Source organism: Microcaecilia unicolor, chromosome 1 (assembly GCF_901765095.1).
Source record: "Microcaecilia unicolor chromosome 1, aMicUni1.1, whole genome shotgun sequence".
NCBI classification, from domain to species: domain Eukaryota; kingdom Metazoa; phylum Chordata; class Amphibia; order Gymnophiona; family Siphonopidae; genus Microcaecilia; species Microcaecilia unicolor.
Window position 1 is genome coordinate 261725437 of NC_044031.1, and position 27672 is coordinate 261753108.

The 27672-nt window shown below is 46.8% G+C and overlaps 1 protein-coding gene across 1 annotated transcript in view; it reads left to right on the forward strand.

Moving 5' to 3' along the window:
* Positions 1-27672, forward strand: part of STT3B (STT3 oligosaccharyltransferase complex catalytic subunit B) — a 284604-nt gene that overhangs the window by 118445 nt on the left and 138487 nt on the right. The window contains exons 4-5 of the mRNA XM_030205953.1: positions 2196-2261; positions 22910-23009. Coding sequence (XP_030061813.1) covers positions 2196-2261; positions 22910-23009 — 166 coding nt within the window. The remainder of the gene's footprint in view (positions 1-2195; positions 2262-22909; positions 23010-27672) is intronic.

The window sequence follows — 27672 nt, forward strand, 5'->3', positions numbered from 1 at the left end:
TGAAGATGGGTAGGGAGGGGGCCCGGCGTATGGGATCAGGGAGTTTGTTCCAAGCATGGGGAGAGGCGAGGCAGAAAGGGCGAAGCCTAGAGTTGGCGGTGGTGGAGAAGGGTACTGAAAGGAGGGATTTGTCTTGAGAGCGGAGGTTACGGGTAGGGACGTAAGGGGAGATGAGGGTAGAGAGGTAAGGAGGGGCTGCAGATCGAGTGCATTTTTAGGTGAGTAGGAGAAGCTTGAACTGTATTCGGTATCTGATCGGAAGCCAGTGAAGTGACTTGAGGAGAGGGGTGATATGAGTATATCTGTTAAGGCGGAAGATAAGACGTGTGGCAGAGTTCTGAATGGACTGAAGGGGGGATAGATGGCTAAGTGGGAGGCCGGTGAGGAGTAGGTTGCAGTAGTCAAGGCGAGAGGTAATGAGAGAGTGGATGAGAGTTCGGGTGGTGTGCTCGGAGAGGAAGGGGCGAATTTTGCTAATGTTATAGAGGAAGAAGCGATAGGTCTTGGCTATCTGCTGGATATGCGCAGAGAAGGAGAGGGAGAAGTCGAAGATGACACCGAGGTTGCGGGCAGATGAGACGGGGACGATGAGGGTGTTATCAACTGAGAGAGAGAGTGAAGGGAGAGGAGAAGTGGGTTTGGGTGGGAAAACAATAAGTTCAGTCTTGGCCATGTTCAGTTTCAGGTGGCGGTTGGACATCCAGGCAGCAATGTCGGATAAGCAGGCTGATTCCTTGGCCTGGGTTTCCACAGTGATTTCTGGTGTGGAGAGATAAAGCTGGGTGTCGTCAGCATAAAGATAAAGTTATCTTTTGAAGGTCATAAAATGGTTCAACATTCATTCTACAGCTGGATAGAATTAATATATTTCAAACCAACAACAGTTTTACTGCTCCAATTAAACTCTCAAGAGGAATCGAACAAAGAGGCCTTCTTTGTCCTCTCCATTTTAATTTGAGAATAGAATCTCTTTTAATCACTATAAGATGGTTTATTAATATTAAGGGCATAGGTACTGCTAATTCTTTGATTAAACTTTAAGCATATGCTGGTGACCTACTTCTATTCCTATCACAACCTATCTTCCATTACTGAATTAATGTCAACAGTTAACCTATTCTCCCAATTTTCAGGCTACAAAATAAATTGAGACAAATCAGAAATTATGCTAGTGAATACATTATTTGATATATGTGTATTGTATTTGATGATTCTGTTGTTGTGTATATATTTGGTGTGAACTGCTTAGGTTTTAAGTAGGTTATACATTTGTTTTAAATACAAAATAAATGATTCAACTCTGTAATATTGGTGATGCCCATTTTAAATGGTCCCCTTCACAGCTTAAATTTTTGGGCATCTGGTTTTAAAAAATATAGAGAGCAAACATAAATAGAAATAAAAGGACCACTGCCCACTGAAGATGACACCTTCATAGTTAAATAATTCATCCATATCTTATGGCTTCTGAACTAAGCGTTCTTCACCTAGACATAAAATAAGAAATACCATTTGGGTACATCAGGGCTTCATTTCAGCTGAATGTGGTTTCTAGCCACTTCAGTGCTACCTAGTGGGACATGAATTTTGATTGCAAGAGCTTTAGGTGCTCTAGAGGTGAAGTTTGTGGTGGATCATGTGGCTTAGTTGTGAGATTTTCATTAGGATGCAGTCTTTAGGTAATTACTTCATTTAAAGGTATCAAATTTTGAATGAAATATATGAGAGAGTGTGAGAGAGATAGTGTTTGTGTGCTAAGGTTATGAAAAGCAGTCTAGTCTTTAGAGCAGCCCAAACCTGGTCTTAGAAGCACCCCAGCCTGTCAGGTTTTCAGGATATCCACAATGGATATTCATGAGAGAGATTTGCATGCATACAAATCTGTCTCATGAGTATTTATTGTAGATATCCTGAAAACCTGACTGGGGTTTTTCCAGGACTAGGTTTGGGAACCACTGCTTTAGAGACATCATGCTAATATTATAGTATAGCCCATGTAAGGTTCAGCTGTTAACTAGCTTTTTTTTTTTTTTCAGGGGGTTATCATATCTGAAGAAATAATCAGCGCTTAGTTATTTTATTTACATAAGAGTAATCATATTGACTTTGGCTGTAGTATATTTTGCAGTACTGGCACCTGTTTTTTAAATTAATCATGTTTGCAGCTCTAATTTCAGATTGACTTATTTTTTCAGGTAAAATCTGTGAAAACTGGATCTGTCTTTTGGACAATATGTTGCTGCCTGTCATACTTTTACATGGTAAGTTCTATGTAGTGTATGTGTCCTTTTAATTTTTTTTTTTTTTTTTTTTGCAAGAGGAAGTTAGAAAAATACAGTGTAAATTTTGGGAAAACTACTGTTTAATTGTAGTTTTTGAAATAGTTTTGATTAATAAATAGCATTGTTAGATTGTGAAACAGTATTAAATACAGTTCCATAGTAACATCTATCATTGGAGTCATTTTATTAAACTGTGGCAAAAAGTGGCCTGAGTGTTTTACGCCCTTTTTCCCACACGCTAAGGCCATTTTTACCCCAGATGTAAAAATGTCTTTATCATTTTTTTGTTTGTATTAATGGCCTTGTGTTAATGTTGCCATTAGCATGCAACTTTAAAAAAAAATGACTGCAGTTACTGCCACCTATTTTGCAAGTGAGAAGGGATTGCACACTATACTCCTGTGCTAACCAATTAATGCAAGGTACTGTAGCTACACTGATTAGCATAGGAACACCCATTCTTTACTCCCCAGACATGCCTCCTCAAAAAAAATTTATATGCACACACACACAGTGCAATCCGCTTAAGTGCAAGGGTCTGGGACCAAAGAAATACATTCAGTTAACCGGAGCGTGCACTTAACTATTGTGACCCAAAGAAGCTTGACATCTGATAAACATATGTACAGTACTGTTTATTATATGTACAGTATACAGTCTCCTTTAACTGACGTTAGGCTTACTTGAAGTAATCAGTGATAGTTCTCTGTACACTATTGTGTCTGTGAGTTCCATAGACTACGTCTGCCAGACGGTAAAAACTGTCATAGCACTGACATCCACTGGCCTCCAGATAGGCCCGCGCTGTGTTGAGACTCTCCAGCGCTCTTGCAAAAGTGACAGGAGGTTGTTGAATTTCATAAGCATGTGCCTAGCTGCTCATTTCATCATCTGTTTCATCATCAGCCGTTGCCTGCTTGTAGGCGCATATCTCGACATCAGTGCTGTCTTCAGCTGTTTGTAGATCGTAATCAACAGCTACGTAGTGATGACACTCCTCTTCAGTAACACTGGCTGGGAGGTCGATAACCTGTTCATCTGACGCATTTTTAACAGCTGCATCTGTTTCGTCCCTCTCCACATCCTTAAAGCTTGCCCGCTTGTAGCAGTTCACAATGGTTGCCTGTGTAACAATGATTCCAGGCTTCTTTCTGCATATATAGGGAATCCAACAGTGATAGATTACGAGCCAGTTCAACAGCACATTTACCCTTGCCAGTCTGTCATCCATAACGCTCATCAGACGACGTAGCACAATAGCCCGATAATGTTTTTTGAAATTGGTTATTATGCCCTGATCCATAGGTTGGATCAGAGAGGTAGTGTTTGGTGGCAGGAAGACCACCTTGACGTTAGCCTGACATCATCACTGTGTGCAGCACAATTATCACAAAGCAACAAAATCTTATGCTTTTGTGCCCGCATTCTATTGTCTAACTTCTTTAGCCACTGCTTCTAAATTTCCCCAGTCATCCATGAATTTGCGTTAGCCTCGTATGACACAGGAAGTCGCTTAACATTCTTGAAGCAACGGGACTGTTTACTCTTTCCAGTGATGAGTGGTTCCAACTTCTCCCATCCATATTGCAGCAAAGGAGGATCATCGATGTTTCCTGTCAGTGGTCCACTGCTTATGGAGAAAGCTAATCAGCTAGCTGAAAGTCTTGGACTAACTGAATTCAAAGCCACTGTTGGATGGTTGGAAAGATGGAAGGAGAGGAACAACATAAAATTCAAGAAACAGCATGGTGAAAAACAAGACGCTGATGACTTTGGTGCTGAAAATTGGGTTGTTTCAGTTCTTCCTACCATCTTGAATGAGTTTGCACCTCGTGACATTTTCAGTGCTGACAAAAACGGTCTCTACTGGCGAGCGATTCCTGATGGAACACTTGCATTCAAACAAGCTGAAACTACAGGAAGTAAAACATCGAAGCTGATCTTTCTGCTTCAAGATACGTGAAATTTGACTGGGATTGACACCATATTCTTTAGCAATAGATGCTTGACTTTGTTTTCTAATTTTTTAAGAACTTCTGTTTGCTCAGCCAGTGAAGTCGTACAGTTGAGCGATGATGACGATGACTCCAGTGTACACTCTAACAACTTTCTTTCGCTTATTCTGCCTGTGGCAGTTAACCAACGAGATTTCAAATTTACTGTCCCTTTGTCACGTGCCAATTGGCTTCCATATTCTGTGTGTGCTTATGTGGAGTCTTTCCTGCAGAGGAGTGGGCTTAAACCATGCATATAAGCGAATTTTGCACTTCAGTGGTGCGCTAAACAGAAGTTTGTCCCCATAGAAATTGATGGCGCCAAAAACGGGACCGAAGTACGGCATGCAGTTAAACAGAGCATGCGCTTATCCGACGTGCACTTAAATGGAGTGCACTATATATATATATATATATATATATATATATAGTTAGGTGCACGTTAGCACCTGACACCGCTTAGGCCCCCAAGTAAACCAACTGGTTAGTGGTGGATAACAATAGGAATAGTCCCTTGTGCAGAAGAGTTGGAAAGGATTTTTTTTTTTTTTTTTTTTATTAGGAAAGTTGTTAGAGTGTACACTGGAAAAATACAAAGCACTCTGAAATCTGTGGCAGTTAACCTTACTCCTGTCATCTTTCATTCTTCTGGGATGCAGCATTCAGATATTCCAACAGATGGAACTTGGGATGTTTTTTTTGTTTGTTTGTTTTTTTTAAACTTCATTAGATGTCAGATCTGTGATGAAAACGTATATTCATTTTCTCACTGTTGTCTGGATAATTGCCTGACCTTTTGATGAAGGAAGCTTCTGGAGACTTCGTAATCTGTTTATGTCTGGGATTGAAGAATTTTAGTACTGGCAAATTTCCCAAATTGCTAGGTGATATTGTCTTAGCCCGATTCCCAAAAATGCAAGTATGAATTTGGATAATGTGACAAACCAGCAGCATCCATTCCCTTTTTAATAAAGCTTATAGAGGGACTAGTTGAAGAATAACTGACTGATTTTTTTATATTATTCACAGCTCTCATTCAGGGCTTAGATGTGGCTACAGTACAGAAACAGTATTGAGCATGTTGGTGTCAGAAGTTTGATCATTTGTTAGCACTGTTAGTCGTGCAGTTTCATCTTTCCGGTGCTTTTGAGTTGATTGATTGACTTGCTGATGGAGACCTTAAGTTCTTATTACTGGAAAAAAATGGAAATGGTTTACAGGTTCTTTTATTATATAGAACTTATAGAGTTTAAATGACTTGGTAGTTTCTTTTAAATTCTTGGATGTATGTGGAGTTCCTCAGGGCTCACCTATTTCACCAGTACTATATCACCAGTGCTTGCACCTACCATGCCTTCCGCTTCGGCCTGCATGGCCCTCGGCACGGCCCCTGACAGCAGCACTGCTTTTGGCCCTGGTGTCTACAACCATCCAGACCAGTACCCCTTCAACGTCGGTGGAGGAAGCTTCGCCGGAGTTGCGGCAGGAGCCGGCTCCTTGACACCTTTCTCGAGGGCATGGGTTTTCGATGTCGAGGTGGGCTCAGTCTCGGATATCCCTGAGGGAAGTGCTGTCCGATACTGAAGAAGGGGGTGCTCATGGGAATCAGAAAAGGATCCCAGGTACTTTTCCTCAGATGAGTCCTATGGGATCCCTTCTGAGGTGGAGAGGAATGCTGAGAGGAGACTGTCTCCACCTGAGAGCCTCTAATTCACCTCTTTGTACGGGAAATGGCTGAGGCCATTCCGTTCCCCGTAGAAGTGGAGGATGAGCTCAGGACCAAGATGCTTGTGGTCCTGGACTAGATCTCCCCTCCTAAGGAGGCAGTGACGGCTCCTCTCCACAAGGTACTAAAGGCAGTCCTCCTTCGGAACTGGGCATCCCCTCTGTTTGTCCCTGTGGTCTCCAAGAAAATTGTTACCCAGTATCGGATTCACGGGGAATCTGGGTTGGTGAGGTCTGTTACCCCACGACTCCATGGTGGTAGATGCCACTCTCAAAAAAAAAAAAAAAAGCCAGGAGTACTAGGGACTATGCCTAGTACTGAGAAACTAGAAACTAGTCTGAGAAACTAGAACCATGGACTCTTTTGCGAGAAAGCTGTATCGGGCTGCTATGTTCATCGCCCGTATCCAGTCATACCAGCTGTTCATGAGTGTGTACTTGCGGAACTTGGTGAGGCAGCTGCCGGACTTGGTCGATGCACTCCTATCGGAGTAGACCAAGCCTTTTCGCCAGTTGGTCAAATAGCAGAAGGCGTGTCGCAAGTTCTGAGTCAGGAGCACTTAGGTACTCAAGTACAAATCCACCTATGCATCCAGCTTTTCCTACTTAAGCGCACAACTATGGAACGCTTTGCCAAAAGTAGTAAAAACTACGATTTACCATCTAAACTTCTGGAAAGCACTAAAGATGGAACTGTTCAGAAGAGCATCCCCACCAACCCAACATAAAAAACCTGGACACTTGTGACACAATCAGGCTCATTTTCAAAGCACTTAGCCTCCCAAAGTTCCATAGAAACCTATGGAACTTAGCCTCCCAAAGTGCTTTGAAAATATGCCTCTATGTAACCAAAGACCGCAATGAACACTACTTGTACCTCATTCCACCACATCACTTTGTATTCATTCATACCATGTGTTCAGACCGGAATCGGCTAACGCCGCTAACAGTAATACGTAAGCCACATTGAGCCTGCAAATAGGTGGGAAAATGTGGGATACAAAAGCAACAAATAATAATAGGACACTTTTGTCATGGCATCCAGAATCTCTGCCCAAGGTATAACAATGTGCAGACTCATGGCTCCGTGTTTCTGACCTGGACCATTTGGTCCAGCAGATAATGACGGATGATCCTTGCCGGGGGATAATCTTTTCAGAGAGAAGGTTGAGGAGGTCGCTGACCAAATCAAGAAGCATATTGATGCTATGTCTTATCTCTCCTGCCGGGCGTCATCTGGTACTGCCTTCTCATCCAGGAGGTATTTTGGTAGGTCACGAAGTGCCCTCTATTCCTATTCTAGGTGTAGGTACACTCCTGTGGTTCGCCAGCCTGCTGAAGCCTAGCCCCAGCATGCTCGTTCTCGTCAACAGCATGCACCCAAGGCCCCTGCTGCTTCCCAGCAAAAGCGAGGGATGAGCTTTTGACTGACTCCTTCAGAGCATAGCCACTATCAAAGTTTCCATCCCAGACGATTTACCAGTTGGGGGAAGGTTAAAATCTTTTCACCAAAGGTGACCTCTCATAACCTTCGACCGGTGGGTTCTTCAAATAGTCCAGCTCAGATACACCCTCAATTTGCTTTCCAACCCTCCAAATTGTCCACTGAGAGCCCATTCTTTCAGCTCTCAGCACAGGCAGGTACTTACAGAGGAACTCTCCACCCTTCTCAAGGCCCATGTGGTCGAACCCCTTCCACTAGGGGAAGAAGGGCAAGGATTCTATTCCAGGTACTTCCTTGTGCAGAAAAAGCCAGGGGGGATGCGTCCCATCCTAGACCTAAGGGCTCTGAACAAATTCCTAGTCTGAGAAAATTTCAGGATGGTTTCCCTGGGCACCCTTTTTCCCATGATCCAAGAAAACGATTGGCTATGTTCTCTGGACTTGAAGGATGCATACGCACACACTTCCGGTGGCATGGAAGTATCTGGATATCTTCAGTTTCGGCTGGGAACACATCACTTTCAGTCCCAGGTCTTTACCAAGTGTCTAGTGGTAGAAGCAGCATCGCTAAGCAGACTGGGAGTTTGTGTTCCCTTATCTCAACAATTGGATGGTAAAGAGCACCTCCGAGGACGGAACTCGGTATTCCATGCGGATGACTATTCGGGTGCTAGAATTACTAAGGTTCATTATCAACTACCCCAAGTCCCATCTCTATCCAGTTCAATGATTGGAGTTCAAAGGAGCCCTGCTCGATATGAAGACTGTCCAAGCCTATTTCCTGGAAGTGCATGAGGACAATCTTCTCATCCTAGTGTCCAAAGTTCAGACATCCCAGCAGGTCACAGCTCGGCAGATGTTGAGGTGGTTGGGCCCCATGGCTTCCACAGTGTACGTTACACCTCTGGCACGCCTTCACATCAGATCTGCTCAATAGACCCTAGCTTCTCAGTGGTGTGAAGCAACGGGGAATCTAGAAGATGTCATCAGGTATCCGCAGATCTGGTTCGCTTTCTTCAGAGGTGGACAATTTGATCCAATTTGACCTTTGGACTTCCATTACAAATTCCTCAGCTGCAAAAGGTGCTGCCTATGGATACATCTCTCCTGGGATGGGGAGCTCATGTGGATGGGATTCACACTCAAGGAGGCTTGGTCCCTCCAGATCAATCTCCTGGAGCTCCGTGTGATCTGGAGTGCTCTAAATGCTTTCAGAGATTGGCTGTCCCACCAAATTATTCTAATTCAAACAATCAGGTTGCAATGTATTATACCAACAAGCAGGAGGGCACCGGTTCTCGCCCTCTGTGTCAGGAAACCATCCAGATGTGGCATTGGGCTCGCCAACATGACATGTTTTTCCAAGCCACTTACCTGATGGGTATAAACAATGGCCTGGCCGACATGCTGAGCAGGATAATTCAACCACATGAGTTGTCTCTAAATGTGGGCATAGCCCACAAGTTCTTCCGAGCATGGAGCACTCCCTCGGTAAATCATTTTTACTATTCAGGTCAAACACAAGGTCCCTCAGTTGTGCTCCAGGCCCACGATAGACTAGCGTCAGATGCCTTTCTTCATTGGGAGATAAGCCTTCTGCATGCTTATCCTCCGATACCTCTAGTGGGAAAAACTTTGTTGAAGCTCAAGCAAGACTGCGGAACCATGATTCTGATCGCATTTTACTTGCCGCGGCAGATTTGGTTCCCTCTTCTAGAATTTTCCTCTGCAGAACCATGGAAACTAGAGTGTTTTCTGAACCTCATCACTCAGAACGAGGGATTGCTTCTACATCCCAGTCTCCAGTCGCTGGCTTGCATGGCCTGGATGTTGAGAGCCTAGAATTAACCTCTTTGAGTCTTTTGGATGGTGTCTTCCAGGTAATGCTGGCTTACAGGAAAGATTCCACAAAGAGGCATTATTCTTTCCAGTGGAGGAGGTTTGCCATCTGGTGTGACAACAAGGTCATGGATTCCCTTTCTTTTCCTACACCTCTGCTTGAATACCTTCTACACTTACCGGAGTCTGGTCTCAAGACCAACTCCGTAAGAGTTCATTTTAGCGCGATTAGTGCTTATCAACGTGTAGGCGGTCAGCCTATCTTTGGACAGCCTTTAGTTGTTCGCTTCATGAGAGGTTTGCTTTTGTTAAAGCCCCCTGTCAAACCTCCACCAGTGTCATGGGATCTCAGCACTCTCACCCAGCTGATGAAAGCTCATTTTGAACCACTGAATTCCTGCCATCTGAAGTACTTTGACTTGGAAGGTTATTTTCTTGGTGGCTGTTAACTTCAGTTCATAGGGTCATTTTTCTTAAGGCCTCAGTAGTGGATGCACCTTATACTAAGTTTCATCACAACAGAGTAGTCCTCTGCATGCACCCTAATTTCCTGCCAAAAGTGGTGTCTGAGTTCCACCTGAACCAGTCGATTGTCTTGCTAACATTCTTTCCCCAACCTCATGCCCATCCAGTTGAAAGCAGCTTGCACACCTTGGACTGCAAGAGAGCTTTGGCCTTTTACATGGAGCGGACAAAGCCCTTCTGACCGCCCAGTTTGTTTTTTTCATCCCAAGAGGAAGGGGGTCGTCATCAGTAAACGCACCATATCCAGTCGGTTAGCGGATTGCTTTTCCTTCGCTTATGCCCAGGCTGGGCTGACTTTGGAGGGTCATGTCACAGCTCATAATGTCAGAGCCATGGCTGCGTCGGTAGCCCACTTAGCCTCCATTGAAGAGATCCGCAGGGCTGTGACGTGGTCTTCAGTCCACACATTCACATCTCACTTCTGCCTTGAGCAAGATACCCGATGCGATAGTCTGTTTGGGCAGTCAGCGTTGCAGAATCTGTTTGGGATCTATAATCCAACTCCACCCTCCTTGGCCCATTTTGTTCAGTTCCAGGCTGCAACCTTATCTAGTTGTATTTAGTTTCAGATTAAACTATGCTACGTCCTCGCCATTGTGAGGCCCAATTGACCAGTGTTTGTTGTTTTGGGTAAGCTTGGATGCTAGGAAATCCCCACTTGTGAGAATTTTTTTATTTGTTTCATTTGTATCCCACATTTTCCCACCTGTTTGCAGGCTCAATGTGGCTTACATGGTACCACAACAGCGTTCGCCAGTTGCAGTATGAACAAATACAGGTGTTATTGTGGTAAAAGAAGGTTTGTGTTTGGTAGATACATTGGGGAAGTTAGGGAGGGGGGATGAGGGTTAAGGTATGTCCATTACAGTCTTTGGTTTTGCAGTGTCGCAGGAACTTAGGTTTTTATGTTGGGTCGGTGGGGTATGCCTTTTTGAACAGGTTTGTTTTTAGTTCTTTCCGGAAACTTAGGTGATAGTTCGTTGCTTTTATTATCTTTGGCAGAGCATTCCATAGTTGTGCGCTTAAGTAAGAAAAGCTGGATGCATAAATTGATTTGTAATTGAGTCCTTTAGTACTTGGATAGTGGAGATTTAGTTAAGTTCGTGCTGATCTTATGTTTCTGGTTGGTAGGTCTATGAGGTCTGTCATGTATCCCGGGGCTTTGCCATATATAATTTTATGAACCATGGTGCAGACATTAAATGCAATGCGTTCTTTGATTGGGAGCCAGTGCAGTTTTTCTCGGAGGGGTTTGGCGCTATCATAACGTGTTTTTCCAAATATAAGCCTGGCTGTTGTGTTCTGGGCGGTCTGAAGTTTCTTTATAATGGTAAGCCTGCTTGTTCTCGGAGCAAGTAAAGATACTTACCTGTAGCAGGTATTCTCCGAGGACAGCAGGCTTCTTCTCACATTCCCGCCCACCTCCTCTAGGAGTTGTCTTTGTCATATGCAGTTGTTTGGTTTTCTTGCTTTTGTATTAAACCGAGGTGGCACGGTGGTGGGTAGGAAGGGACTCGTATATGTGCATTGGAGCGCTGCTCACACTCCTTAAAGCTCTGGATTCTTCCTCTGGCAATCTTGCCGAACCGGGCCGTCAATCCACTTGTGAGAATAAGAGGCCTGCTGTCCTCAAAAAAGATATAGTAGAATTGGAAAAGGTACAGCGAAGGGCGACGAAAATGATAGTGGGGATGGGACGACTTTCCTATGAAGAGAGGCTGAGAAGGCTAGGGCTTTTCAGCTTGGAGAAGAGACGGCTGAGGGGAGATATGATAGAAGTGTATAAAATAATGAGTGGAATGGATCGGGTGGATGTGAAGCGACTGTTCACGCTATCCAAAAATACTAGGACTAGAGGGCATGAGTTGAAGCTACAGTGTGGTAAATTTAAAACGAATCGGAGAAAATTTTTCTTCACCCAACGTGTAATTAGACTCTGGAATTCGTTGCCGGAGAACGTGGTACGGGCGGTTAACTTGACGGAGTTTAAAAAGGGGTTAGATAGATTCCTAAAGGACAAGTCCATAGACCGCTATTAAATGGACTTTGAAAAATTCCGCATTTTTAGGTATAACTTGTCTGGAATGTTTTTACGTTTGGGGAGCGTGCCAGGTGCCCTTGACCTGGATTGGCCACTGTCGGTGACAGGATGCTGGGCTAGATGGACCTTTGGTCTTTCCCAGTATGGCACTACTTATGTACTTATGTACTAATGCCTGCTACAGGTAAGTATCTTCGCTATTTGTAGATTGTCAACAGGCCTTGTGCACAGTATTACAGACCCTTCAGAATGCGTCAGCCCAACTGGGGGCTTGGTATATGCATGTTTTCAGCCATTGAGGGTTGAACTTGGCTGAAGTCTAGCTTAGTAGGTGGTGTAGATGGGCAGATGGCAAGTCCCTATGGTCTTCATCTACTGTCATTTTCTATGTTTCTGTGTACCAAGACAGCCAGCTGCCAGCATTATTTAAAAACCTGTCTAGGTGACATTTGAAGCCTACCACCTTCACACTAGGCAGTTAAGTAACAGGCGATACTCAAGCCCACCAGCCTCCCAGCTATCTACATACCTAATGACTGAGTTATCAACTATGATGATAATTCCAACCCTTCTCTCCCAAGTACATTCTCAGTTTGCGTGGAAATTGCACTACCTGAAGGGCAGATCCTGGTTACAGGATCACTTCTTGCCACACGAAGTTAGTGATCTTTTTAGGTGGGAAACAAGAAAAACTAAATCACTCCCACATATAAAGCCAAGTTGAAACAGGAAGAGTAAGAATGACCACACTGATTGACCAGGGTGACAACAGCAAGTCCTTTATTGAAACTAAATACGAAGAATCAAATCACTCCCACATATAAAGCCAAGCGGAAACAGGAAGACTGGGAATGACCAGGGTGACAACAGCAAGTCCTTTATTGAAACTGTAAATGAGAAATGAGCGTAGACCCAACATGGGTTGTGTTTCGGCTATGAAGCTTTGCTCAGGAGTCTTTCAAGGCTTACACACCTTGAACAGAATATGAGCAACAGGAATGTGCGTCTCCAACTGCTAAATGACCCTGTCGGTCACAATAATTGCAATTGTGACATATGGTTGTTTAGCGCGTTTGAAGACATGCATTCATGTTTTTCATATTCTGTTGTCAAGGTGTGTAAGCATAGTTCTGCTTTGCAAAGACTCCTGAGGAAGGCTTCATAGCCAGAACATGGCCCGTGTTGTGTCTACGCTCGTCTCATTTACAGTTTCTGTAAAACATCTTTTTAGATGTCCTTTTGCCTCCAAAGCAGTACAGAGGCTGTCAGAATGGAGGTGGGATGCTCTGTCCCTGAAAATCTCCTCTATGTTAGAAGGTGACTGAAGCTGTATGTTTCGGTTCCAGATGAAACCAGATGTGCGGCCAGAATTCACTGGTGTCAGATGAAATTGGCCCGGCTCAACCTTCAGACCAGGAACAGCCCCCACTCCCCAACTCACTTTCTCTCCCTCCTTCCCTCCCCTCTTTATGCTGCTATCGTGCCCCTCACTGCCCCCCCCCCCCCCCGAATCAATAGGAGCTCCCACTTCCTTACTTCCTTCTAACCATCCCTCGGGCACACCCGAAGGCCATCCTCCAGGCTTACCTTATCACCCTGGTAGTTTAGTGGTGAGTTGGATCAGGCGTGATCCCTAGTCACTCCTGCCCATCCTGTCTGGAGTCAAAATGGCTGCAGCAACTTTCAGTGGCAGTTTTGTGAGATTGTTGCTGGAGGTCGTGGCATCCATTTTGAGATTACTCCTGCCTGTGCTGACTCCAATTTGCAGTCACTCCTGCCCATTCTGACCCCAGTTTCAAAATGTCTGCTGCTGGAGTTCATGACAATCTTGTGAGACTACCGCTAGAAGTTGCAACAGCCATTTAGACTGCAGACACGGAATGGGCAATAATGACAGGATTGATCCTAACCCAACTCGCCATTAGACCACCATGGCAGTAAAGTAGGCTGGGGTGACTTACAGGTAGGTTGTGGGGGCTTATGTTCTGGGAGGGGAGGAGGAGAGCCATGGAACAGAAGTTAGTAGTTTCAGCCTGCATTTTTGGCCACAACCGAAACAAGTCCAAAGCAGATTTTGGGCCAGTTTTCAGCGTCGGAACCAAAATTCCATTCAGCCTCTACTCTGTATACCGCTTTCTGCTTCAGCTCCACCAAGTCTGCTGTCCTAGACTTTAGAGACCAGACTTGTTCTCTGAGAGTCAAGAGTAATTAGCACTGAGTGCACACATACAGCTTCTCACTAACTGGAAACTCATATGTGGCACTTTGCAAGAGACTGAATAGCCCTGATCTTTTGGAATTCTGTCTGAATCTTAGTATTGGTGGGTGGTTTAGTTATTTGAAGTTGGTAAGGGAAGTAGGGATGTTTAATATAGAGGTCCTCAAGTTTTTGCTGCCGTTAGCTTCTCAATGTAATTCAAAGGACATAGAATGAATCTTTTATTAATGGTTAAACACTTGCTGATGAAAATCCCTAATTAAGCCCTGTGGTGAAAAGTTTCTCTCTTCTAGGTTCCCTACTGATAATTTTATAATTAAATTCAATGAACATGATCAAAAAATACAGTTAGGTCAGTTTTCAAAATCCATTTACCTAGATAAATTTGACTGTTAATTGGCTATTCTTTATATAGGTAAAAGATTCTACTGGCTTTGTGTGGCTATCTTGCATATTTTGCTTTAGCTGATGTTGCTCTGTATTCCCCTCAGAAGCTGCCTCTTTGCCGATTGTAGGGGGGCGTTTCAAGATGGCAGATGTTGCCTGTTAGCATGCATCGAGGCTCTCTGGATTTTTTTTTCCTTTTCTATCTTAAACATAATAGTTTTCTCTGAAAGATGCCTCATACAAAGAGGAAAGAAGTGGTAAAAAGCTTACCATCCGTGGCAGGAACCATCCAGTTATTCCAGTTTACCCTCCATAGTTTTGCTACAAGCACGCCGAGGGAGAAGGAGGCGAGGAGCCCTGCTGTGGGAGCGTCTGGAGGAGCGACGACTCCCCTGGGGCTAGTAACAACTCTTTCCTCGCCAGATCTTAACCCTCCTCTGTGTCTTGCAAGTACAAGAGGTGAGGCAGAGTTTTCAGAAGCCTCCGAAGGGGGGGCTGAGGAATCCTGGAGGGACGGAGCCTCGCCCCGAGAAGCCTGCAGATGATTTACAGCAGGAGCTATTAGCTCCCACAGAGGTAACCCTAGGAAGCATTTGGATAATGTTACAGCATTTGAATAAGACAATTACAAAAGCTGCTTCGGACACTGCCTCTTTGGTGATTAAAGTTGATCTTTTGTTTGACTCTGTAGAAAAAATCAAGCAAGATACTGATAGCCAGAAAATACTTTTCCAACAAGAACTAAGTTCATTAAAAACTACAACTGAGTGCCTGATTAAGGATAAAGTTATTATCCATAACAAAATCGATCAGCTTGAAAAGTTTAACAGGCGGCTCAATTTGCGAATATTGAATTTTCCTAAAATGGTAGAACTGAGTGCTCTTGAATTGTTTAAAAAATATTTGACTGATATTCTCAATTACTCCTCTGACCATATTCCCCCAATAAACAAAATCTATTATCTTCCAATACCGCAAAAAAGGAGAGAGGAGGAAAAGAGAAAACCAGAGAATCAAATGCAACAAGCTTTCGGATTACAAAATTTGACTGCATTCCTAGAGCAATCCTTAACCGAAATCCACACTCGCTCTACATTGTTGGTTTCTTTAGTCTTCGAGCAAGACCTGAACTCAATAATGAAGTTATATTTTTAAAATGCTTTAAAAGAATTCTTGGGCGCACGAATCTGGATTTACTCGGATGTTACAAGAGCAACTCAGGAAAAACGGAGAAAGTTTCTTGCATTAAGAGAAGATACTAAAGCACTGGGGGCCAGTTTTTTACTGGCATACCCGTGCAAATGTATGATAAGATATGTGGGTAACAAATATGTTTTCTATGAACCGGATCAGCTGAAAAGCTTTATTGTTTTAAAGAAAATTGCCAAATGACTTTCGGGACTAGTGTTGAGTAAAGTAATTGTAAAATAGCCTGTGGTTTGGGTCCAGGCCTTATTGCCTATTATGAACTAATGTGATATATGTTCTCCTCAACTTTACTGACCTCCCCCTCTAAATTAGTGGTCTAAGAAAAGAGGAATATTTACTTTAGAATATTTTTTTTGTTATTTCAGAAGCTGTCTCTTTAGGTCGCCATTAGTCTGCTGTAGTGATTAGGCCTGACATGATATAGCTGAGCTGATTCCAAGCCTGCCATCATAGTAGTAGCTGAGAGGCAGCCTGAAAAGAAAATAAAGCAGCAGCTATTGGAGCTGAACAGTAAGGTTTAAGAACAAATAGATTTTTATTTCTGGTTAACCATGTGTTCTCCAAGGACAAGCAGGCTGCTTGTTCTCACACTTGGGTCGACGTCCATGGTGTCCCAGGAACCGGAAATTTTCCCTTAGCAAAATTTAAAAAGTTTTGCTAGAGCCTTCTGGTGCGCATGCGCGGCCGTCTTCCCGCTCGTTGCATGAGCGTTCCTGCTCAGTTTTTTCTCGTTCTGCGACAGAGACTGGCTCTGTTTTGCGGTCTCTCTCTCTCAGGCCCAGGAGAAGAGTCTTGCCATCTGAACCCTCTGGGGTTTTCCTTTTTCTTTTACTTTTTCTGTGTGTTTCTAGCCAAGTTTAAAAAAAAAAAAGTTCCCTATATTTCTTAGTTTTTCTTGGCCTTTAAGTTTCCTTTCGGTTTCGTCGTGGTCTTTTTTAGCCGCGTGTATGGTTTTTCCCTTTTTTTGTGCTCCTCTTTTAGGCAGAATCACGGATTTTGACTTCGCTGCTGCTATTTTTCCGCTGATGTCATCGAGGACTCCCAGCGGCTTGAAGAAGTGTACTTGGTGCAGCCGGTCTATCTCGGGCACTGATCCCCATGAGTGGTGTCTTTGGTGCCTTGGGCCCAACCATCGCCCAGACGCTTGTAAGTTGTGTCTTAGCTTGAAAAAGCGGACACAGGCGTCGAGAAAAGGTCTTCAAGACCATCTTTTTGGAGCTTCGACTTGTTCGTCGACGTCAACATCGGTACCGAGGTCAGCGGCGTCGATATCAGCACCGGGGATTGCATTGACTTCAGGAGCGCAGGTAATGGTTGTCCGGAGATCAACACACGCTGGGAGCAGTGAGGTGTCAAGTGGGTCTCCACCTGTCTCGAAGCCTCCTGCTGTGCAGGCCCCATGGGACCGACCAGTCTCGGACCCGACCCCGAGGAGACGTGGATTCCACGTCCTCCTCATCGGTACAGAGGAGTCTGGGTGACGTGCATCGGGCGAAGAAGCACTGTCATCAGTCTCCTTCCAAACACGGTACTGGGAGCTCCGGAGCGTTGCGAGATTCAGCACCCGTGAAGCGTCGGCACCGAGAGGATCGCTCACCCTCTATTCAGGAGGTACCAACGCATCGATCTTCGGGCAGCCCGGTACCGCCTCCTCATCCTCAGCAACTTCTGACTCCGGCTCCCATACCGACCCCGCAGCCTTGCTCGACGGCGATTCTAGACGAGCGCATCCGAGCCCCGCTTCCAGGTCTCCTGGGGGTTGCTGCACCAGTCTGCTCCAGTGCTGGAGGTGCTTGTGCCTTCCGCACCGTCGGTGGAAGCGGCAGCTGGTTCTATGCCTGTGGTGAGGTCCTCGACGCCGGTGCCACCTGCGGCGTCGGCTGCTACCCAGGTCGACTCCCCGTCGACATCGATGGAGGGAGCTTCATTGCCGCCAGCAGGGAAGTTGAGTTCTCGGCATCGCCATCGAGGACATGGTTCTTTGGGATCGAGACGGGCCCGGTTCAGGACTGCAGTTAAAGAACTCTTGTCCGACACCGATCAGGATGCCTTGTGGGATGAAGAGGAAGAGCCCAAGTATTTCTCATCTGAGGAGTCTTGTGGTCTTCCTTCTGATCCAACTCCTTCACCTGAGAGGAAGCTTCTTCTTGTCATTTGTTCGGGAAATGTCTGTGGTTATTCCCTTTCCAGTGGTTTCTGAGGATGAGCCCAGGGCTGAGATGCTCGAGGTCCTGGTCTATCCTTCATCATCTAAGGAGTTAAGGAGTCATCCACGGTTCCTTTGTATAATGTGCTCAAAGAGACACTTATGAGGAACTGGATGAAACCATTAACTAATCCCCCCATTCCCAAGAAAGTTGAGTCCCAATATCGGATTCATGGAGAACCTGAGTTGATGAAATCTGTTACCTCACAACTCTATAGTGGATTCCGCTCTCAAGAGAGCCAGGAGTTAGAGACTTTGCCTCGGCGCCCCCAGGAAGAGAATCTAGAACCCTGGACTCGCCTCCAAAATTCAGTCCTACCAGCTCTACACGAGCATTCACTTGCGGAACACGGTGAAGCAACTGGCGCACTTGGTAAGCTCCCTCCGGAGCAGGCCAGGCCTTTTCAGGAGATGGTCAGGCAGCAGAAGACGTGTCGTAAATTCCTGTCCAGGGGTGCTTACGATACTTTTGATGTTACATCTAGAATCGCTGCCCAGGGTATAGTGATGCGCAGACTCTCATGGCTGCGTGCCTCTGACCTGAAGTCCAGCAGCAGATTGTGGATGTCCCTTGCCCGGGGGGGGGGGGGGGGGATAACATTTTTGTTGAGAAGGTCAAGCAAGTGGTTGATCAAATCACGCAGCGGGGAAACTGCTATGGACAATCTCTCCTGCCAGGCGCCTTCTGCTTCTACCTCATCAGGTAGAGGTTTTTTCCGGGGGCGGAAGAGTGCTCCCTTAGGCTTTTAATAAGCGTAGGTACACTTCGCCTTCTCGACAGCCTCAGGCTCATCCCCAGCGCGCTCGTTCTCGTTCTCGTCAACAGCGTGCGCCAAGGCAGGCCCCTGTAACTCCCCAGCAAAAGCAAGGGACGGGCTTTTGACTGGCTCCAGCTGAGCATAGCTGCAATAAAAGTGTCCATGCCGGACGACTTGCCAGTCGGAGGGAGGTTAAAATTTTTTTCACCAAAGGTGGCCTCTCATAACCTCTGACCGGTGCGTTCTTCAAATAGTCCAGTTGGGAGACTCCCTCAATTTGAAATCCAGACCTCCAAATTGCCCACCGGGAGCTCAATCCTTCAGCTTCCAGCACAGGCATGTACTTGCAGAGGAACCCTCCGTCTTTCTCAAGGCCAATGCTGTCGAACCCGTTCTACCAGGGGAAGAAGGGCTGGGATTCTATTCCAGGTACTTCCTTGTGCAAAAGAAAACAGGGGGGGGGGGGGGGGTTGTCCCATTCTAGACCTAAGGGCCCTGAACAAATTCCTAGTCCCACAAAAGTTCAGGATGGTTTCCCTGGGCACCCTTCTTCCCATGATTCAGGAAAACGATTGGCTATGCTCTCTGGACTTGAGGCTTATACACACATCCCGGTACTTTCAGCTCACAGGAAGTATCTTCAATTTCGCCTGGGAACGCAGCACTTCCAGTACTGTGTCCTGCCCTTTGGTCTGGCATCTGCGCCCAGGGTCTTCACAAAGTGCCTAGCAGTAGTTGCAGCATCTCTATGCAGACTGGGAGTGCATGTGTTCCCTTATCTCAACAATTGGCTGGTGACTAACACCTCAGAAGCAGGGGCTTTACAGTCCATGCAGAGGACTATTCAACTGCTGGAGCTACTCGGGTTTGCTATAAATTACCCCAAGTCCCATCTCTTTCCTGTCCATAATCTGGAATTTATAGGAGCTCTGTTGGACTCACAGACAGCTCGCGCCTATCTTCCCGAGGCAAGAGCAGACAATCTTCTGTCCCTCATTTCCATGGCCAGAGCGTCTCAACGGATCACAGCTTGGCAGATGTTGAGACTTCTAGGCCATATGGCCTCCACAGTTCATGTGACTCCCATGGCGCGTCTTCACATGAGATCAGCTCAATGGACCCTAGCTTCCCAGTGGTATCAAGCTGCAGGGGATCTAGAGGATGCAATCCAGCTGTCCACCGAATTTCACAATTCCCTTCAGTGGTGGACAATTCGATCCAATTTGACCTTGGGACGTCCCTTTCAAATTCCTCAGCCACAAAAAGTGCTGACAACTGATGCATCCCTCCTGGGGTGGGGAGCTCATGTCGATGGGCTTCACACTCAGGGTGTTTGGTCCCTTCAGGAAAAAGGTCTTCAGATCAACCTCCTGGAGTTGCGAGCGGTCTGGAACGCTCTAAAGGCTTTCGGAGATTGGCTGTCCAATCAAATCATCCTAATTCAGATAGACAGTCAGGTTGCTGTGTATTACATCAACAAGCAGGGGGGCACCGGATCTCTCCCTCTGTGTCAGGAAGCCATCAGCATGTGGCTTTGGGCTCACCACCACAGAATGTTTCTCCAGGCCACATACCTGGCAGGCGTAAACAACAGTCTGGCCGACAGGTTGAGCAGGATAATGCAACCTTACAAGTGGTCACTGAACATGGGCATTGTCCGCAAGATCTTCCGAGCATGGGGCACCCCCTTGGTGGATATTTGCCACTCAAGCCAATCACAAGGTCCCTCAATTCTGTTCCAGACTTCAGGCCCACGACAGGCTAGCGTCAGATGCTTTTCTCCTTCATTGGGGAACAGGCCTTCTGTATGCGTATCCTCCCATACCTCTAGTAGGGAAGACTTTACTGAACTCAAGCAAGACCGCGGAACCATGATTCTGCTTGCTCCCTTTTGACCGCATCAGATTTGGTTCCCTCTTCTTCTGGAGTTATCCTCTGAAGAACCGTGGAGATTGAAGTGTTTTCCAACCGTCATCACGCAGAACGAGGGAACGCTTCTACATCCCAACCTCCAGTCTCTGGCTCTCACGGCCTGGATGTTGAAAGCTTAGAATTTGCTTCCTTGGGTCTTTCTGCGGGTGTCTCCTGAGTTTTGGTTGCTTCCAGGAAAGATTCCACGAAGAGGTGTTACTTTTTCAAATGGAGGAGGTTTGTCATCTGGTATGACAGCAAGGCCCTAGATCCTCGCTCTTGTCCTACACAGACCCTGCTTGAATATCTTCTGCACTTGTCAGAGTCTGGTCTCAAGACCAACTCCGTAAGAGTTCATCTTAGTGCGATTAGTGCTTATCATTGTCGGGTAGAGGGTAAGCCTATCTCTGGACAGCCTTTAGTTGTTTGCTTCATGAGAGGTTTGCTTTTGTCAAAGCCCCCTGTCAAACCTCCACCAGTGTCATAGGATCTCAATGTCGTTCTCACCCAGCTGATGAAAGCTCCTTTTGAGCCACTGAATACCTGCCATCTGAAGTTCTTGACCTGGAAGGTCATTTTCTTGGTGGCTGTTACTTCAGCTCATAGGGTCAGTGAGCTTCAAGCTTTGGTAGTGCATGCACCCTATCTCAGATTTCATCATAAGAGAGCAGTCCTCCGCATGCACCCTAAGTTTTTGCTGAAGGTGGTGTCGGAGTTCCATCTGAACCAGTCAATTGTCTTGCCAACATTTTTTTCCCCATCCTCATACTCGCCCTGCTGAACGTCAATTGCACACCTTGGACTGCAAGAGAGCATTGGCCTTTTATGTGGAGCGGACAAGCCCCTTCAGACAGTCCGCCCAAATGTTTATTTCTTTTGATCCCAACAGAAGCGGAGTTGCTGTCGGGAAACACACCATTTCCAATTGGCTAGCAGATTGCATTTCCTTCAATGCCCAAGCTGGGCTGACTCTAGAGGGTCATGTCACGGCTCATAGTGTTAGAGCTATGGCTACGTCGGTGGCTCACTTGAAGTCAGCCACTATAGAAGAGGTTTGCAAGGCTGCAACATGGTCATTAATCCACACATTCACATCTCACTACTGCCTTCAGCAGGATACCGGACGTGACAGTCGATGCTACAGAATCTGTTCGGGGTTTAGAATCCAACTCCACCCCCCTAGGCCCATTTTTATTCTGTTCCAGGCTGCACTGTCAGTTGTTCTGGTTTTAGGTCAGTGTTTGTTACGTCCTCACCGTTGCAGGGCCCAATTGACCTCTCTTTGTTGTTTTGAGTGAGCCCGGGTGCTAGGGATACCCCAAGTGTGAGAACAAGCAGCCTGCTTGTCCTCGGAGAAAGCGAAGGCTACATACCTGTAGCAGGTGTTCTCCGAGGACAGCAGGCTGATTGTTCTCACAAACCCGCCCACCTCCCCCTTTGGAGTTGTTGTTGTTGCTTTTTGATTTAACTGAGCGGGAACGCTCACATGGCAAGCGGGAAGACATGCGCGGTGCGCGTAATTTGCACGCCAGAAGGCTCTAGCAAAACTTTTTAAATCTTGCTAAGGGAAAATTTTTGGTTCCTGGGCCACCCTGGATGTCGAACCAAGTGTGAGAACAATCAGCCTGCTGTCCTCGGAGAACACCTGCTACAGGTATGTATCCTTCGCTATATCTTATAGTCCCAATACCAACGTAGATTGTAGCCACTCTATGGGACGGGGACCTCCGTACTGTAATTGAACTATAACTCACCTTGAGCACATGTTTAGGAAAGTTTGTAATCCAAAATCCACACTTATTTTTTGAAATGAAATTTAGAAACAAATCAGAGAATATGGTTTTCTCTTTAATTGCTGAATAATTTCAAATCCCAAAGAATAACTTTGGTCACTTTTGCCTATTTATGATTTTTTTTTCTTTTTTCCACCCCATCTATTTGCATTGAAAAGCATTAGTAATTCTGAGTGGTTCACTACCACCACCATATTTTCTGTAATCTATTTTGGGTGTGTTTTACCAATTTTGATCACATTAATTTTGGGGATGTATAATTCTGAAAAGCAGATTGTAGAAGGGGGTTCAGCATGTTGCAGCCCAAAGATCAGTTTTATCACCTGTTTGTAGAGCTTCAGCAATGTCTTGACCTATTAGGCATGTGGCACAATTTGTCTCTATCTTAATTGTGTGTTCAAAGAACTCTTTATATTGAGAATTGTATTTGGCTTCAGTAGTGCTGTATACTCAGCCTGTGGCCTAGCATGGAACATCTATTTTTTAAAATCTTTAAAGGATATCTGAGGTTTCTGGTTTATTGTTGTGAGTTTGCGTGTTGTAATAGTTTAATCTCTTGACTTTCTACTTTCTCATAGGTCTCTGCATGGGGAGGTTATGTGTTCATTATCAACCTTATTCCGCTTCATGTGTTTGTTTTGTTACTGATGCAAAGATACAGCAGAAGGGTCTACATAGGTAAGTCTGACTTTTTTACATCTGTCTCCCCAGATGTATATGTTGTCCATTTCATCTTGTCTTTTTATCAGACTCCAGTAGCATCACAATAAGAATGGTTTCTTCCTTATTACTACCACTACTATGTAACATTTCTAAAGCGCTACCAGGGTTACGCAGCGCTGTACAGTCTAACAAAGAAGGACAGTCCCTGCTCAAAGGAGCTTACAATCTAAAGGACAAAAAAGTGCAGTCAATCAAATTGGGGGCAGTCTAGATTTCCTGGATGGAGGTACAATGGTTAGGTGTTGAAAGCGACATTGAAGAGGTGGGCTTTGAGCAAGGATTTGAAGATGGGCAGGGAGGGGGCTTGGCATGTTGGCTCAGGGAGTTAATTCCAAGCATAGGGAGAGGCGAGGCAGAAAAGGCGGAGCCTGGAATTGGTGATGGTGGAGAAGGGTACTGAGAGGAGGGATTTGTCCTGTGAGCGGAGGTTACATGTAGGAGCGTAAGGGGAGATGAGGATAGAGAGGTAATGAGGGGCTGCAGATTGAGTGCATTTGTAGGTTAGTAGGAGAAGCTTGAACTGTATGCGGTACCTGATCGGAAGCCAGTGAAGTGACTTGAGGAGAGGGGTGATATGAGCATATCGGTCTAGGTGGAAGATAAGACGCACAGCAGAGTTCTGAACGGATTGAAGGGGGGGATAGATGGTTAAGTGGGAGGCCAGTGAGGAGTAGGTTGCAGTAGTCAAGGCGAGAGGTGATGAGAGAGTGGATGAGAGTTCGGTTGGTGTGCTCGGAGAGGAAGGGGCGAATTTTGCTGATGTTATAGAGAAAGAAGTGACAGGTCTTGGCTGTCGTCTGGATATGGGCGGAGAAGGAGAGGGAGTGGGTTAAAGGGTGAAGAGGAGGAGGTGGCTTGGTAGTGAATTCGAGGTTGATCTTCTGCACCTTGTCACGGAAGTACTCAGCTAGTGATTGAGGAGAGAGTGAGGGGGGGGGGTGGGAGCAGAGGGCACTTTGAGGAGGGAGTTAAGGGTAGCGACGAGACGACGAGGGTTGGAGCCGAGAGAATTAGTCAATTGGGTGTAATAGTCCTGTTTGGCAAGGAATAGGGATGACTGGAAGGAGGATAGCATGAATTTGTAATGAATGAAGTCGGTATGGGTTCGAGATTTCCTCCAGGAGGGCGAAAGTTAGAAACTCGACTCCTTATTCTGCTAGACCAATCCAAGGAAGTAGGTCATGGCGCTCCCCCCCCCCCCCCCCCCCCCAAAAAAAAAAAAAATATCCACTGTTAACCCGTACATGGATGCAAAGAACACCTACTTTTCAGGGATATGATCAGCATAAGGTGTTAATACAGCTCTGCAACTTGCCAGTGTTTATCTACATCTGATGATGTGGATGGTCCTTCAGGTCTTACAGCTCTCTTGACCTGGAGAATATCTTGTGCCTTGGTTCTGATTCCTTTGGGTTTCCCTTGGTTTAGTCTTCAGCTGAATGGAGGCATCAGGTTGTCAGCCTTTGCATAGCTTAAGATGTCTGGCAGCTGGATTTTTAGTTGGAGAGCAAGTGGCTCTGGTGGTACAGCATGGTTCTATATGGGTTCCAGGGATTCTGTGAATTGGTCACTCATGGAGCATGGTCCACGACTGGCCCAAGGTACACCTAGGGGACTGGAGGCCTTGGCCTTATTTATTTATTTGTTGCATTTGTATCCCACATTTTCCCACCTATTTGCAGGCTCAATGTGGCTTTCAGTGTTCCGTCATGGCATTCGCCATTCCAGATTGAAAGATATAATTGGTATTTCATAAAGAACTTGGATAACATAATAGAATTAAGCAATCGGATATAGAAAGAAAACATTCAGAATAACAGGAAAGTGGAGATGCGATACAGTTCTTATTATGGATCATTGTGGTATGCCTGGGCCTTACAAGGATCTGGTCAAGAGTCTCTAAGACTCTTGATGGTAGTTAATGCAATGTTCTCCGAGGACAAGCAGGCTGCTTGTTCTCACTGATGGGTGATGTCCACGGCAGCCCCTCCAATCGGAATCTTCACTAGCAAAGGCCTTTGCTAGCCCTCGCGCGCGCATGCGCGAGCGTCTTCCCGCCCGAACCGGCTCATGTTCGTCAGTCTTCTTTTGTCCGCGCTCGGGACGGTCGTGTTTTGCCGCCGTTTCGTGCCCCTCAAGTTGACCTCGCATGTCTTTGCGATTTTCGCTTTAAAAAAAAAAGAGACCGTTCAGGTCTTTACCCCTTTCCCATGTTTCCAGTTTTTTTCCCGCGTAAGTTTCCTTTCGCTTTCGGGAACGGCCTATTTGGCCTCGGTACGGGTTTTTTTCTCCCTTCCTTTTGGTGCCTTTCGTCATCGCGAATTTTGATTTCGCCGGCGTGATTTTTCCGCCCATGTCATCGAAGTCTTCCAGCGGCTTCAAGAAGTGCACCCAGTGTGCCCGGGTAATCTCGCTCACTGATAGGCACACTTCGTGTCTTCAGTGTCTGGGGGCTGGGCACCGCCCGCAGGCCTATAGTCTTTGTGCTCTTTTGAAAAAGAGGACTCAGGTAGCGAGATTGGCCCAGTGGAACGCGTTGTTCTCGGGCTCTTCGACAACAGCACGGGACTCGTCGAGTGCATCGACATTGACAGCATCGAAATCTTCGACCTCTGCATCGACTGCATCGAGGCTTCTACCTCCTGCATCGTCGGTACCGAGACATCGGAAGGCTGTGTCGACGTCGGTGGTACCGGGACCTCCGCTATTGCTGATGTCGTCGGACGGTGGTGCTTCGTCTGGAGTGCAAGTGAGAGCTGTCCATTCCCCTGCTGGTGGCGGTGAGCCTTCGGGTGGGTCTCCTGCCCTGAGGGCTCCTGCGGTACAGCCCCCCCCCCGAGATCGACCTTCTTCGGCCACGGCCCCGAGGAAGCGACGGTTGGATTCTACGTCGTCCTCGTCGGTATCGGGAAGCTCCGTTGACATGCTTCGCTCGAAGAAGTCGAAGAAGCATCGACACCGGTCTCCTTCCTGTCTCGGTACCGAGAGCTCTGGGTCGCCGAGGGAGTCGGCACACAGTAGGCATCGGCATCGAGAGGACCGCTCACCCTGTAGTCAGGAGGTGTCGATGCGCTCCCCCTTGGACAGCCCGGAACCGCCTCCACGCCTGGAACAGACTCTGACCTCGACGCCTGCATCGGCTTCTCAGTCTTTCTCCACAGCCGCTCTGCACGAGAGTCTCCGGGCCGTTCTTCCAGAGATTCTGGGAGAGCTGTTGCGCCCTTCTCCGGTACCGGGGGTGTTTGCGCCACCGGTACCGTCGAGTGAGACGACGGCTGGCCCCTTGCCCGAGGTGAGGTCTCCGGTATCGCTATGGCTGCCTCCCAGGCAGACTCCCCGTCGGCGGAGGGAGCTTTGCCGGTGCTGGCGAGGGAGTCCACCTCTCGACGCTCCTACCGTGACCGTGTTTCCACGGAGTCGAGTCGGGCACGGCTTCAGACGCAGGTTCGTGAACTTGTGTCTGATACTGATGGTGAGGCCTCGTGGGAGGAGGAGGAGGACATCAGATATTTCTCTGAAGAGGAGTCTGATGGCCTTCCTTCTGACCCCACTCCCTCCCCTGAAAGGCAGCTTTCTCCTCCCGAGAGTCTGTCTTTCGCGGCCTTTGTCCGGGAGATGTCTACGGCCATCCCCTTCCCGGTGGTCGTGGAGGATGAGCCCAGGGCTGAGATGTTTGAGCTTTTGGACTATCCTTCTCCACCTAAGGAAGCGTCCACAGTACCCATGCATCATGTCCTAAAAAAGACATTGTTGGCGAACTGGACCAAGCCATTAACTAATCTCCACATTCCCAAGAAGATCGAATCCCAGTATCGGATCCATGGAGACCCAGAGCTGATGCACACTCAGTTGCCTCATGAATCTGGTGTGGTGGATCTGGCCCTAAAGAAGGCTAAGAGTTCTAGAGAGCATGCTTCGGCGCCCCTGGGCAGAGACTCCAGAACCTTAGACTCCTTTGGGAGGAAGGCCTACCATTCCTCTATGCTCGTGGCCAAGATTCAGTCCTACCAGCTCTACACGAGCATCCATATGCGGAACAATGTGCGACAGTTGGCGGGCTTGGTGGACAAGCTCCCTTCTGAGCAAGCCAAGCCGTTTCAGGAGGTGGTCAGGCAGCTGAAGGCGTGCAGAAAATTCCTGGCCAGAGGGGTATATGATACCTTTGATGTTGCGTCCAGGGCCGCTGCTCAAGGTGTGGTGATGCGCAGACTCTCATGGCTGCGTGCCTCCGACCTGGAGAATAGGATCCAGCAGCGGATTGCGGACTCCCCTTGCCGAGCGGACAACGTTTTTGGAGAAAAGGTCGAACAGGTGGTAGAACAGCTCCACCAGCGGGATAACGCTTTCAACAAATTCTCCCACAGGCAGCCTTCAGCATCTACCTCCTCAGGTAGACGTTTTTATGGGGGAAGGAAGGCTGTTCCCTACTCTTCTGGTAAGCGTAGGTACAATCCTCCCTCTCGCCAGCCTGCGGCCTAGGCTAAGCCCCAGCGCGCTCGCTCTCATCAGCAGCGTGCGCCTCAGCAAGGCCTCACGGCTCCACGGGACGGGCTTTTGACTGCCTCCAGCAGAGCATAGCCGACATCAACGTATCCGTGCCGGTCGATCTGCCGGTCGG